General features: G+C 40.6%; 1 protein-coding gene across 3 annotated transcripts in view; it reads left to right on the top strand.

The window, feature by feature from the left end:
- LOC149468266 (uncharacterized) overlaps positions 1–14,494 on the top strand; it is a 134,850-nt gene that overhangs the window by 42,179 nt on the left and 78,177 nt on the right. For all 3 annotated transcript variants that reach the window (XM_089670427.1, XM_089670426.1, XM_089670425.1), the window contains exon 10: positions 11,997–12,193. In XM_089670427.1, coding sequence (XP_089526553.1) covers positions 11,997–12,193 — 197 coding nt within the window. The remainder of the gene's footprint in view (positions 1–11,996; positions 12,194–14,494) is intronic.

Genomic DNA, 14,494 nt, shown 5'->3' with positions numbered 1-14,494 from the left:
TCTCGGCTTGACAACCAGATGCGCAGTGCGCATGTGCGAGAAGCGTTGCGCTTTGTGATTGGTCCGGCTCCTTCTGGGACCTGTCATGTGTCCCAGAAGACGCCGAACCATTCAAGGTCCTGCTGCAGAGCTGAGCGGCCGGCCCGGTATTCTGATGGTGGAAATACCGGACCGGCCACTCTATATTCGCTCCATAAGACGCACTGACATTTTCCCCCCTTTTTTTGGGGGAAAAAAGTGCGTTCTATGGAGCGAAAAATACGGTATATAAAAAATCCAACAAAAATATAAACATTGCAAGTAATTCATATAAAGCATAAATGCATATGTGCCAATAAACGCAAAAATTGTATCAAAAGTCAACCAGTGAATCAAGGTGGTTTGAGTGATATTTCAACAAATTTAAGTGCTTCCAGTTTTCAGATGCCGCTCCCCCATGTACAGCCTCTTACCAGAGAAAGATCACAAAGCGCTTTGTATAATGCTGAGGGTAAGGCACTCGCATTTCATTAGGAACAAACAAAATGGTACGAGTATACACAGCGCCACCATGGGCCTGGCCCACCCAGAGCTGCTCTGTGACGTCATCATGCACGCACGCCAGCCAGTCCTGCACTGTTGCTGTGTATACTCGTACAATTTGTTTGTTCCTACTGAAATGTGACTACATTACTTTTTTTTAATAAATCAGTGCTTTTAAGCTGTATTTCATTTTGAGACTTCTCCTTTATTTCATTTGGGCAATACCTGTGAATTGGAGTGTTACCCTTGGTTGTTATCATACTGGCGCTGGCTGGTAAAAGGCTGTGCATGGGGGAGCAGCATCTGAATACTGGAAGCATTGTAATTTGTTGAAATGTCACTCAAAGCACCTTGATTCATAGTAATAAAACTTTGGCAGGGTTTCCCTGCTGTACCCAGAACTAAAAAAAAAAGTCTTTGCTATACATTATTATTATACAGGATTTATACAGCAAACGGTGGCGCCAACTTAAGTGCAGTATGTGTAAAAAGTTTATTGATAAAATTAGCCAAATAGCTAAGATAAGAAATGAGGCGTTGAAAACATTTCCTCGGGGGGGCAGTATAGGGGCCGATGGTGTCCTAGGAGAGAAATGTGTGGTAAACTGTCGGCGGTGTCAGTGGTGGATGCCGTGACAGGCACTGTAGCCACTGTGGAATGCACGGAAGTCAGGAACCAGAGGGAAACCAATAGGGATGCGAGGACCGGTCAGGTGATGTGTCAGGTGACGCGTTTCAAAGCTTCCACTTTTTCTTCAGACCTGATTGGACGGAGGGGCAGTCAATCTTTTATGGAGAATGGTGTGGGAGGAGCGGATGCTGCTCAGCCAATTCAGGCGACTTACACAGAACAGTTAATTGATTATGACAGAGAGCGTATGGACATTGAATTCTATAGGAAGATAGCAGGCATACAGAGGATGATATATTGATTGTAATAAAAGTCATATCAACATAAGAATCTATAGGGGGATATACCGGTAATAGTCATAATAAAAATCAATCTGGGAGAACCTATTGGCAATATGCATAATTGCAACCAATAAATGATACCACAGAATATAACAGATCATAATAATTGTGATACGATTATTACCAATGGCAATCTTAAAAACCATAAAAGAAATATACGGATCTAAATATGAGATCAACATCCATTTAGTTAGGTGAATGATACAAGTATATTATATGTATATAAAAAAACAGTAAAAAGGTTTTAATAAAGAACTAAGCAGTTATAAATTATTATTGTGTGTATGTGCGCGTGGGACTGGAAATTATAGAATAGTATGAACCTCAATCTCTTCATTTAACCCTTTTGGGGTTAGCATGCCTATGGTACAGTTGTGTTCAAAATAATAGCAGTGTGTTGAAAAAAGTGAATAAAGCTCAAAATCCTTCTAATAGCCTTTATTTCCATACACACAAATGCATTGGGAACACTACACATTCTATTCCAAATCAAAACATGAAGAAAAATAGATCAAATTTGTGTTGTTCCTCTAAAAAAAATTGAAGAAAAGTGAATATTAGACTGTTCAAAAAAATAGCAGTGTTTGTATTCTTCTTTACAAACTCAAACATTCACTATATAAACTGAAAAATGTTTGAAGATTTTGCTTTCCTTTGAATCACTTAATATTTAGTTGTATAAGCACTGTTTCTGAGAACTGCTGTACATCTGTGTTGCATGGAGTCAACCAACTTCTGGCACCTGTGAACAGGTATTCCAGCCCAGGATGTATGGACTACATTCCACAGTTCTTCTCTATTTCTTGGTTTTGCCTCAGAAACTGCATTTTTGATGTCACCCCACAAGTTTTCTATTGGATTAAGATCCGGGGATTGGGCTGGCCACTCCATAACGTCAATCTTGTTGGTCTGGAACCAAGATGTTGCATGTTTACTGATGTGTTTGGGGTCGTTGTCTTGTTGGAACACCCATTTCAAGGGCATTTCCTCTTCAGCATAAGGAAGCATGACCTCTTCAAGTATTCTGATGTGTTCAAACTGATCCATGATCCCTGGTATGCGATAAATAGGCCCAACACCGTAGTATGAGAAACATCCCCATATCATGATGCTTGCGCAACCATGCTTCACTGTCTTCACAGTGTACTGTGGCTTGAATTCAGTGTTTGGGGGTCATCTGACAAACTGTCTCCGACCACTAGACCCAAAAAGAACAATCTTACTTTCATCAGTCCACAAAATGTTGCGCCATTTCTCTTTCGGCCAGTCAATGTGCTCTTCGGCAAATTGTAACCTCTTCAGCACGTCTTTTTTTCAACAGTGGGACTTTGCGGGGGCTTCTTGCAGATAGCTTGGCTTCACATAGGCGTCTTCTAATTGTAACAGTACTCACAGGTAACTTTAGACCTTCTTTGATCTTCCTGGAGCTGATTGTTGGCTGGGTCCTTGCCATTTTGGCTATTCTTCTATCCATTCGAATGGTAGTTTTTCACTTTCTTCCACGTCTTTCAGGTTTTGGTTGCCATTTTAAAACATTTTGCAATCATTTTAGCTGAGCAGCCTATCATTTTCTGCACTTCTTTATATGTTTTCCCCTCTCCAATCAACTTTTTAATCAAGGTACGCTGTTCTTCTGAACAATGTCTGGAACGACCCATTTTCCTCAGAATTTCAGACTGCACTGTAACCAGCATGTACAACATTTGCTGCCTTCCTTCCTTAAATAAGGGCAATAATTGCCACCTTTTTTTCAAAGAAAGAATGACCTCACTAATAGAACTCCACACTGTTATTATTTTGAACATGCCCCTTTCAATTAGTGATTCAATTACACAGAATCAGCAGCATGCATGTCATGACTGTTGGGTCTGTTGGATTTCTATTACTCTACTACACCTGCTAGTAAATTATTTGCCATGTAGAAATATAATTTCTACCAAAAACAGTGATTGATCAGGTTAGTGATGTCTGACTGCTATTATTTTGAACACAACTGTATAAATTCAAAAAGTTCCTTGTCTACATAGTAATTGAAAACGTTCAGCTGTAGTGTATTTTTCAGGTATGGAATCGATTATCGATTTTTGGTGGTACTCAGAAAAATGGTGTGGAACACTGCGTTTGGGATTACCATTCTGCACAAAACGTCGGTGCTCTCCGAACCTTTTTCTGAGTGTTTTTATGGTTCGGCTGACGTATAGAAAACCACAGGGACAGGAGAGACAATATACCGCATAGGTCGAGAAACAATTGAAAAAAGAATTGACGGAGAAAGTTTTCCCATTGGAGTGGAAGTTTTTTTTTCTTATATTCCTACAGAGTCTGCTTTAGTCTATGGGGAGCTGCTGCTGCTAGTGCTTACGCCATGGACTTTATGGACTTATTTTAAATGTGTTTTTAAATTCACGTGTTTAATAATTTATCTGTTGTAATACTACTAGGCTATTATCTTCTCTCAGCGCCAAATTCCCACATTATATAGGATTTATATAGCGCCAACAGTTTGCGCAGCGCTTTACAACATGAAGGTAGACATTACAGTTACAACACAATTTGGTACAAGAGGAAACAGAGGGCCCTGCTCGTTAGAGCTTACAATCTAGGCGGAAGGGTTGTGTGATACAAAAGGTAATGGCTGTGGGGGGATGAGCTGATGGAGGAAAAAAATGGCAGTTTACTAGTTAGAAGCAGGATAGGCTTCTTTAAAAAAAAAAAAAAAAAAGGTTTTCAGACATCGTCTAAAGGTGGATAGATTAGGAGATAGCCGGACATATTGGGGTAGGGAGTTCCATAGGATAGGAGAAGCTTGGGAGAAGTCCTGGAGCTGAGCGTGGGAGGAGGTGACACAGGAACTAGAGAGCAGAAGGTCTTGGGAGGATCGAAGAGAGCAGTTTGGTTGATATTTTGAGACCAGGTTGGTGATGTAGCTGGGGGAGTTGTGGATGGCTTTGTAAGTTGTTAGTATTTTTAATTTGATTTGTTGCACGAGTGGAAGCCAGTGGAGGGATTGGCAGAGAGGGGTAGCAGACACTGAACGGTTGGTAAGGTGGATGAGCCTGGCAGCAGTATTCATGATGGACTGGAGGGGGGATAGCCTATGTAAAGGTAAGACAATGAAGAGGGAGTTGCAGTAGTTGAGGCGAGAGATAACTAGGGAGTGAATTAGGAGCTTTGTGGTATCATTGGTTAAAAAGGGGCGTATTCTGGAGATGTTGCAGAGGTTGAGGCAGCATGATTTGGACAAGGATTGGATGTGGGCCTGAAAGGATAGTTCAGAATCCAGGGTTACCCCTAGCGCCCTGGCATGCAGGGATGGGTTGATAGTGGTGCTGTTGACCCTGACCGAGAAATTAGGGGAAGAGGCACATGGGGGAGGAAATATTATGAGGTCAGTTTTGGATAGATTGACTTTTAAGAAGTGGTGTTACATCCAGTCTAATATGTCTGTTAGTAAATCGGTGATACGTGAGGAAACCGATGGGGTTAGCTGAGGAGTAGAGAGATTTGTGTGTCATCAGCATAGAAATGGTATTGGAAACCATGGGAAGCTATCAGGTGGCCCAAGGAAGAAGTAAGAGGAGTAGGAGAGGAGGAAGTAAGTGACACTAAAGGTGCAGTGAGATAGATTAGGTTCGAACCAACGGAGATTACAGTCACGGAGACCAAGTAAATAGAGTTTTTGAGGTGGAGGGGGTGGTCAACTGTGTCAAAGGCAGCGGAGAGGTCCAAGAGTACGGAATAGTTAGTTAGTCGTTTGTGAGTTTTAGGAGAGCAGTTTTGGTGGAGTGTTGTGGGCGAAATCCAGACTGAAGGGGATCCAGAAGGTTATTCTCATTAAAGTGTCAGTTCAGCTGGTTGTAGACTAGAAGTTCAAGGAGTTTGGCGGCAAAAAGGAGTAAGGAGATGGGTCTTAGGTTGCTAAGATGGGTGGGGTCCAGTGAGGCCTTTTTAAGTATGGGGGTGACTAGCTCATGTTTTAGAGAGGTGGGGAAGATGCCAGTAGAAAGGGAGAGATTGAATTAAAGAGTTAAAGAATGAAGGATAGAGCCAAAGGGTGATAGTATTTGCAAGGGAACGTGGTCCAGGGGACAGTGGTTAGGTGAGCTTTAGAAAAAAGTTTACCAACCTCCTCTATAGAAGCTGGGTTAAACAAGGGAAGTATAGATTGTGCAGGTGGAGAAGGAGTGTAGGGTGAGGGAGATATCTGTACAGTGGAGATCTTGTCACGAATTGTATCAATATTATTTTTGAAGTGATTAGCAATCTCCTGGGCAGTGAGTGAGTTAGTGGGTGGAGGTAAAGAAGGACGAAGTAGAGAGTTAAAGGTAGAAAAGAGTTGACTGGGATTGTGTGAGAGGGTGTTAATGAGAGTTATAAAATAGGTTTGTTTAGCGGTGTGGAGACAAGAATTGTATTTCTGAAGGGCAGATTTATATTGGTCGAAGTCTTGCTGGGTCTTAGTCTTACGTCATAAACGCTCAAGAGCACGGCTATGTTTTTTGAGGCATTGTCTGTTTGCCAGGGCTGTAGCGGTCGGGGCCAAATTCTGTGTGTATTGAGAGTGGCCAATGTGTCCACGGTGGATGACAGTTAACTGTTGTATACAGAAGACGCCAGGTTGGGGCAGGACAGGGCTGAGAGTTTGTCATAGAGGCAATCTTTTGCCGAAAAAATAAGAGAAGGGTTAAGATAGCGAAGGTTTCTGTGGGTAGCTGTTCGGTAGTTGGAAGACAAGGAGGAGGAAGCTAGGGAGACAGTGAAGCTAATAAGGAAGTGACCAGAAAGATTCATTTTAGGCCGACTTTCACAACGGTGTGCTGGGTCTTGGCCTGTTTTTAGTCATGGCCCTATTGACTTTTATTAGGTTGTGTATTTTTGTCACTCTTCTGAAAGCACATTAAAAGTCCTTTCATTCACTGTATAAGGGGTAATGCTATTCCGTTGGCTTAGGTGCAAACCTTGTATTTTTTAACATTCACGGCATAACTAAAGGCAAAACTTGTTTTGGGTTTTTTATGGTTTTGTATGGAGGGAAGCGGGATTAGAACACCTGGCAAGTTTTTTTTGCTGTCCGTGCTTTCATTAGAGAGATTCACCCTCTCTATTTGTCTCTTTTGCTGTTATCACCAAAAGTGAAAGCGAAAGAATAGCCCCAATTTTGGGTTGTCACCAAAACAGGAATAGATGGAAAATCTCTAGTAGGGACTCTGCTAGTTCTGGTGACCCTGGTGACAACCAGGCATTCCCTCACTTTAGAGGGATTTTCTCTTACTTCTTGTTTTGACTGTGGGACAGGAAGTGAAGAGAAATTTCCCAATGGGACACAGATGTAAAAAAAAAAAACTTGACATGGGATATAACCCTTAGTTCTGCTTTAATTTTACACGCCATTTAACTAATTTTAGCATCCTTCTAGAATATATCACTGTGCTGCTGATTTTTAATACTTCTACATACTGTAAGTTTGTGTCATCAGCAAGAATGGTAATTTTATTATCTTTCTAATTCCCCAGGTCACTAATAAACAAGTTGTATCCTGTAGCACAAGACTACTAACTTTAGCCAGTTTAAAACATGTTGTATTTAGTACAGGGTAGTCTTCTTTTTTTATTTTTTTTCTCTCCTATTGTATGTTACTGTTTTTTAGCTTTAGCTGTTTGCTAGCAGGTGTAACCTCCTTAGATCATTTTGGTAACCATTGATGAAATATTTCCATCATAACAATCAGTTTCAGTAAGTGACCTAGCCAAAACAAAGCTAGGGTGAGATATCATGGTACCCAATGGAGTCACCATGGGGTTGAGCAAACAAACAATTGTTGAGACCTGATGAGATCGACACAGTTGCTACTGTTTTACGGGGTAGATACACAAACCACTGTGGAGAAATATTACTATTGAGTCTCTAAGTTGGGCCATACATTATTCAGTTTTTCCATTCAATCAGTGGGTTGACTCGATTCCCCCATCCAATTCGAGGTGGATGGGGGAATCCTCCTGCTGAGCTATTGTATTCTGATAGTGGAGAGAGCGTGGAAAATCCAACATGGTGATTGTACAGAAGTCCCGGCTGAACTGGCTGAGTTTCTATCCATGTATGGCTGGCTAAAGAGGTATGAGGCCTCTGTAGGAAAAGCACTCCTTCACCAATTTAGTGCACTAATTTAAATTGAAAATAAAGTGTCCAGCCAAATGTTTTTAATGGCCAGAAGTTTAAAAGGAATAATGCCAGTGAAGGGTTAGACTCCCTTTCAGGATTCTATGGTTGTCCAGGGCTCCATTGGAGAAATTGCCCTTGACTTCCTGCTCTGCTGACAGTGTTTTACCAAACTAAAAACAAGGGGAGTTTTCCAACATCACCATGGACAGAAGATTCTTCAGTAGACTAAGGAAAGACTAGAACCCCTGCCAGATTTTTATTTGGAAAATCCAACATGCTGATTGTACAGAAGTCCCTGCTGAACCAGCTGCATTTCTATCCATGTATGGCTGGCTAAAGAGGTATGAGGCCTCTGTAGGAAAAGTACTCCTTCACCAATTTCATGCACTAATTTAAATTAAAAATAAAGTGTCCAGCCAAATATTTTTAAAGACCAAAAGTTTAAAAGGGATAAAGACAGTGAAGGGTTAGACTCTTTTTCAGGATTCTATGGTTGTCCAGGACTCCATTGGAGCAAGTCTCCTTGACTTTTTGCCCAGCTGACAATGATTTACCAGACTAAAAACAAAGGGAGTTTTCCAACATCAACACGGACAGAAAATTCTTTAGTAGACTAAGGAAAGACTAGAACCCCTGCCAGATTTTATTTGTCAGTTTTCCTGTTGAAAACTTTTCCTTCACTTCTGATTAGTGAAACTGGTGTCAGCAGAACAGGAAGTGAAGGTAAATGGAGCCCTTGATAGTAATATCAACCCATCAGGAGTTCTAAACTTTTCTTACTTTATCAGAAACCAGAAAAGATTTTGGCTTGACAAAGAGTTTACTGCTACATATCCTAAATGTATATTTGTGGGGGAAGTGCAAGATTAACCAAATTGACCTTTTGCTTTTTTTTTTGTCTGAAATAACTTTATAGAATTCATATGAAGGGGTTAAGTTAGAACTTACTTTAGCTTAAATGATTTTATGGGACTGACTGTTCTAATGGGACTAAGCTGCACAAACATGCTGTTCCCTTATACTGTATGCATTTAAATTGTCAGGGTTTTCATGTCAAAAAGCAGCCTATGTTCTCTACGTGGAGTGCAAAGAGGTTTGTGTACAATTCGAAGCAATTTTATGAATCGGTGTCCCAGCAGGCATTAGAATAGTAAAATGGACTGAAATCTGCATAAAACATTCAGGTGAAACAAAACAGCAATCTGAAAATTGTACTTCGAAGCTGTGAAGGTTTTTAGGCCACCACTACGATTGATGACATTTGATATGACAGTTTGAACCCACAAATTTTACATCAAAGCTTGAAAAGGTCAAATAAACCTAAAGATGAATTAGAATAAAAGAAAGGTCTGTTAATACTATGTAAAGCCCTAGAGGTGAAGATTTTAGAAACTTGAGATTCAAGAACTTTTCGTGCTTTAAAGGATAAGTTCACCTTTCATAACATGTTACATTCAGGGTGTAACATGTGACATGTTATGAATAGACTGGCCCCCGCTACTCCGCTTTGACAGCTAGTGGGAGATCTTGTTACCCCGCCCATCGGGCCGCGTCATTCAGTCACCTCCCAGCACAAAGACTGCGGTGTCACTGAGAGCCCCGGGTCCTGATTCGTAGAACGGTAGACCCCTGATATCGGGCACATGATTGCTGTGATAGCCTCTGATTAGCTATCACAGTGATCAGTCACTGTGAAGCCCGGCCCCCTTGTTTTTTTTCTCTCTATATGAATGGAGGAGAGGGATATATTGTATTTCTGTAACTCCTGGCATAGAGGGAAAAAATTATGTTTGTAAAAAAAATAAATATTAAAAAATTAAGAAAAAATACCTAGATCAAGGTTTGGATTTCAACTTTGAAGCAAACTCGTTGAAAATAAACCTGGGCAGTTCAAACTGAGTGTATGATGTTCAAGTTTGTGATAGGGTTACTTTAATTGATAATTGAAATGGTAGCTTAACCCCTTGACGCCAACGTCACACAAATATGCGGCCTCACAGAACTGGGCTTTTTTCTGTGGGGCCACATATATGCGTACCTGTCTTTCTGCTGGGAGCACGCCGCACAGCGCGCTCCCAGCACTAAGACCATGGTGTCGCTGAGAGCCCCGGGTCCCGTTCTAACGAACGGGACCCGGGGCTCCCGATTCTGGGTCACGATTGCTGTTATAGCCTCTGAATGGCTGTCACAGTGATCAGGCACTGTACAGCCCGGCCCCCTTGGTTTTTTTTCTCTCTGAATGGAAGAAAGAGATACATTGTATCTCTCTCTCTCCTTGCAAAGAGGAAAAAAAAACACGAATGTACAAAAATAAATAAATCTTAAAAAATAAAATAAAAAATAACTAGATCAAGGCTTAATCTAGTTCAGTGCCAGGGTTAGTGTTTGTGCCAATGTCAGTCTAGGTCAAAGGGCAGGGTCAAAGATCAGGTGTGTTTTTTTTGCTTGTTTGTTTTTTAAATTGGTGTTAGTGTCAGTGTGTTTTAGGTAAACAAAAAACAAAATGTGCACTATTGTTTCTAGGCTGTACTAGGGGTACAAATAACATGTATGGTATTGCTGCAATTGTCAAGAGCTGGAAATTTTATTTTGGGTTGTTCTTTAGTGGTAGGTTATGGTAGTAACAAGAAAAACACAGCTACATTAAAAAATATTTTTTTTTTACTATTTTGAGCCAGTTTTCCTTGGATAATAAAATAAAAAATCAGGGGATATACATTACCATTTACCACCACATGAAAGCCCAATTTGTTCTGAAAAAAAAGTATAATTCATCTGGATGTGCAAAGTAGCTGTGATGATATGTACGGTTTTACTAACACATGTCAAAGTTGTAAAATTTGACTTAGGCCCCATGTACATGGGACACTTCTGAACGATGGAAACTGACTGCCGGAAAACGTAGGTTAAAAAAAGTCTGTCTAGCCGCGTTTGCATAACGCGTTTATGCGCGTTTGCGTTTAGAAGCGTTTTTTAAAGATAAGCACAGGAGAACCTCCCAAATGCCCAGAATGCACTGAAAAGTGGTAAATTATTAACTATCTCAGACTGTTTCAGAGAAATACAGAGAGTAGAAGCAGTGATAGCAGTATGTGTTGAGATTAGCTTAGGTGTGAGTTGCTCATTAACTTTTCTTTTGTTTCCAAGGGTGGGAAAGGTGTCTGGTGGAGTGAGTCATTAATGCCACCTGGCAGGGGGTCTTCAAGAGGAATTTGTGATTCCAAGGGTGGGAGAGCTCTGAGGTGTGAATTGGTCATTACAATGTGTGACAAGCTTGGTAGGAACATCCTGTGTTCAGTGTTTTGTCCATTTGAGTACCTTGAAAACGCTTTGCATGCATTTTTCATGATGAAAAAGGCTCTGGACAGCATTGAGAACTGGAAGAGTTAAAAAAAAAAAAATTTCAAACGCAAACGCTTATAAACGCAATTTGCTACGTTTAGACGCGTTTGCCGTTTGAAACGCTGATAAAATCAACTGCTGAACACAAGTTTTCCGCGTTTAAAAAAATAACTCGTAAAAATAATTTGTAAACTCAAATGCCTGTAAATGACTGTAAATGAAGATGTGTACATGGACACATAGGAAAACATTAGGGTGAGTTCAGGGGCTGCTGAAAAAAACGCTGAATAGCTCCTAAACGTGAGTTTATCAGCTGCAGTGTACATGAGCCCTTAGGCATTAAGATTTGTATTACCCTTAGGCGTGAAAGGGTTAATTAACAGGGATTATCTCTTGCTTCCTGTTATGGCAATGGGGCCAGACTTGAAGGTAAATTTCCCCAATGGGACACAGATGGCAAAATATAAACTGACAGGGATTATAACTCTCTCTGTCCAAAATGGAAAAAAAAATGCCTCTAGTTCCACTTTAATGCTCACTAGTTTTGTGACAGGAGCAGCAACTGCTTTTCTGGAAGCAGAAGGGGACAACACAATACACTGCATAGCAGATGGTGCTGTTATTTCCAGGGTAGTATTGTTCTGTAGGGTAATATTGTTCTGTAGGGTAGTATTGTTCTGTAGGGTAGTATTGTTCTGTAGGGTAGTATTGTTCTGTAGGGTAGTATTGTTCTGTAGGGTAATATTGTTCTGTAGGGTAGTATTGTTCTGTAGGGTAGTATTGTTCTGTAGGGTAATATTGTTCTGGGGGGTAGTATTGTTCTGGGGGGTAGTATTGTTCTGTAGGGTAGTATTGTTCTGTAGGGTAGTATTGTTCTGGGGGGTAGTATTGTTCTGTAGGGTAGTATTGTTCTGTAGGGTAATATTGTTCTGTTGCAACTTAACCTAGAGTTTCACTTAAAAGTGTGTACATTGACAGACTTGTTGCACTTTAATTAACAGGCACAACATAGGATTTCCTATAGCGGAATGCACCTCGGATGGGAATTTCACCATAACGAAGCCACGGGAAAGCGGAGGTCTTATCTCATTTGGCACGGTTGCAGAGCAGTTAGTTTATGAAATTGGTGATCCTCGACACTACATTCTGCCAGATGTCTCTTGTAACTTTTCCCATGTTACGATTACTGAAGTTCAAGGTATGCATGAAAACAACGCAAATGTGTTTTCAGTTTCTTAACAGAGTTTATGATTTGGGTAGAAGGAAACAAAGTGGATATAAAATAAATGTGGACAAATCCTTTAAAACTTCCAACTATCTTCAATGGCCACTAGCAGGAATAATACGTACAAGTGTTCTGACCTGCTGAGAGTATATATAATAAATATCTCTTATTTTTCAATTGGTAGCTTATTTTCATTCTTTATTGTACCTAAAATAATTGACTTTTAACCTACATTCACACTGAGCCGAGGGTTTTTCATGCATTTTTTCCAGCGTTTTTTTCAGGCGTTTTTGGTCAGATTTGCAAATATTCTAGGTGTTTTTTTCAGGAGTATTTCAATTATGTGTATTTGCTGTGACCAATAGAAATACTGTAGCTGCTATTTGAGCTGAAAACGCCTGAAAAAAGGTTTGAAAAAACACTCACTCCCACTGTTCAGGCATTTTCCATTCAAGTCTATGGGGACAAAACGCTCAGATCTGCCTAAAAAGTAGCGCAAGTACTTTTTTGAGGGACAGACGTTTCGCTACAGACAACAGAACACTCAAGTGTGAACAGGGGCCATTAGAAGAATGGAATTTTACTTGTTGAGCATTTCTGAGCTTCAGGCTGAAAATAGCCCAAGTGTGAATGGGGTCTTAAGTGGCAGAACAAACTATTGCTGTATGTGTCTGCAGATTTGTGTTTAAAAAACATAATCAAAGAAGTACTGTATATAGTTCTATTCATTAGGCTTGACAATTGATAAAACTGCAGATAATGCCATACAACAGGCAACACATGACATCTGATATATCATATTACATGACTTAAAGTATATGTAATCCAATCCCTAAATATAACATGAAAAAAAAATGCCTTGAAAGTGGTTGTGGAGTGTTTGCATTGCATCCTCATTCACTTGAATGGATTCTATTCTGTGGTGGTACCGCCTGCTGAGTGTGACAGGAACGATAATGTTTGGTGAGAAGTAAAGTTTCGCAACTTCGACCTGTAAACAACCGCATTTGCTGTCTTTGCAGCTTAAGAGGGGGTGGTTGGGGGGCTCTAAACACGCAGCTCAACTGTTAGTTTTTAATGCCCCCCAACTCCAAGTCTTGTTTTGCGTTTGGGGGGCATGGGATTTCTATGTACTTTGAAGGACACCTTTCTACTGCCAATCTGTGTTTGGTGGGCACTGACTGGTTGAATCAGTGAAACATAGATAAACAAAATTTCTTTCTTCCCTCTCGGATGGCAATAGTGTAGGTATCACTCTTTGACATTAATATTATTTGTTTAGTTTTTAATTAAAATCATTTTGTTATAAAAAGCAGCTCTGGGTATCAAAAACGTCAAGGAGTCTACATTTGATATTCTTTTATTTGTTCATGTATCTCAACTTACAGTTCATGCAAATGATCCCTGAGCTGTAGTAATTATTAGCAGGGCTTCTTAGAGGAACCGTATTTCAAAGGTTCCTTCAAGCTGATTTGGATTCCAAAAAGGTTGAGAGAAGCTGTACTAGACCATATTTTAACCCTGAGGTTTGTAAAGTCGCTTTTTTTTCTTTTAAAATAAAAAACATGTTATACTTATCTGCTCTGTACAATGATATTGCACAGATCATTCTCCTCTTCTCGGGGTCTCCCTCTGGTGTTTCTGGCTCCTCTACTTCTCTGTGTGCCACCATAGGATGCTGCTTCTCTTCCTGCAGGCTCGCTCCTGAGCAGTGCTGCCTGCATCTATAGGCTCGGCCCTGCCCCCTGGTCATAAGATTTGACTGGCAGCAGTGTGAGCCAATGGCTCCCGCTGCTCTCAGCAAAGCCTGTGAGAGTGGGGAGAAAAGGAGAGAGCCGCTACAGACAGGCACAGCGCTGGATCATGATCAGGCTTAAGTAATTGAGTAAAGTTAAGTCGTAATACACATACTCAAAACTTTTTTTTTACTTTAATTCAGGGAATGCATTAAAGCAGAACTCGGGGTAAAAACGTCTTTACATGCCCTTGTTGCTGATATGCTACGTTTACTGAATATGTCATCCATCTTCTGGTTCACTCAGTAGTTGCTCGGAAATAGTCTATCCGTTTTTAAATCAAACCGGTAATTCTCTTAGGTTTCCTGTTTGTAAGACCAGTGGCTGCTACGCCTCCTATTCCCCCAACCACTGGTCTTGGAACATCCCTTCTGTAGTTCTTTCTCCAGAAAGCAGTGATGTAATTCTGCCCCACTTACAGTAGTGGTTGGACTGAGACTCTCAGGCATATTTAACCACTTGCTGTCTGCCTGCCGTT

This window comes from Staurois parvus, unplaced genomic scaffold (genome assembly GCF_062004578.1).
Source record: "Staurois parvus isolate SC_StPar_1 unplaced genomic scaffold, SC_StPar_1.0 ptg000090l, whole genome shotgun sequence".
Taxonomy (NCBI): domain Eukaryota; kingdom Metazoa; phylum Chordata; class Amphibia; order Anura; family Ranidae; genus Staurois; species Staurois parvus.
The sequence above is the reverse complement of the archived record's forward strand: the minus strand, read 5'-3'. Positions and strand labels throughout refer to the sequence as shown.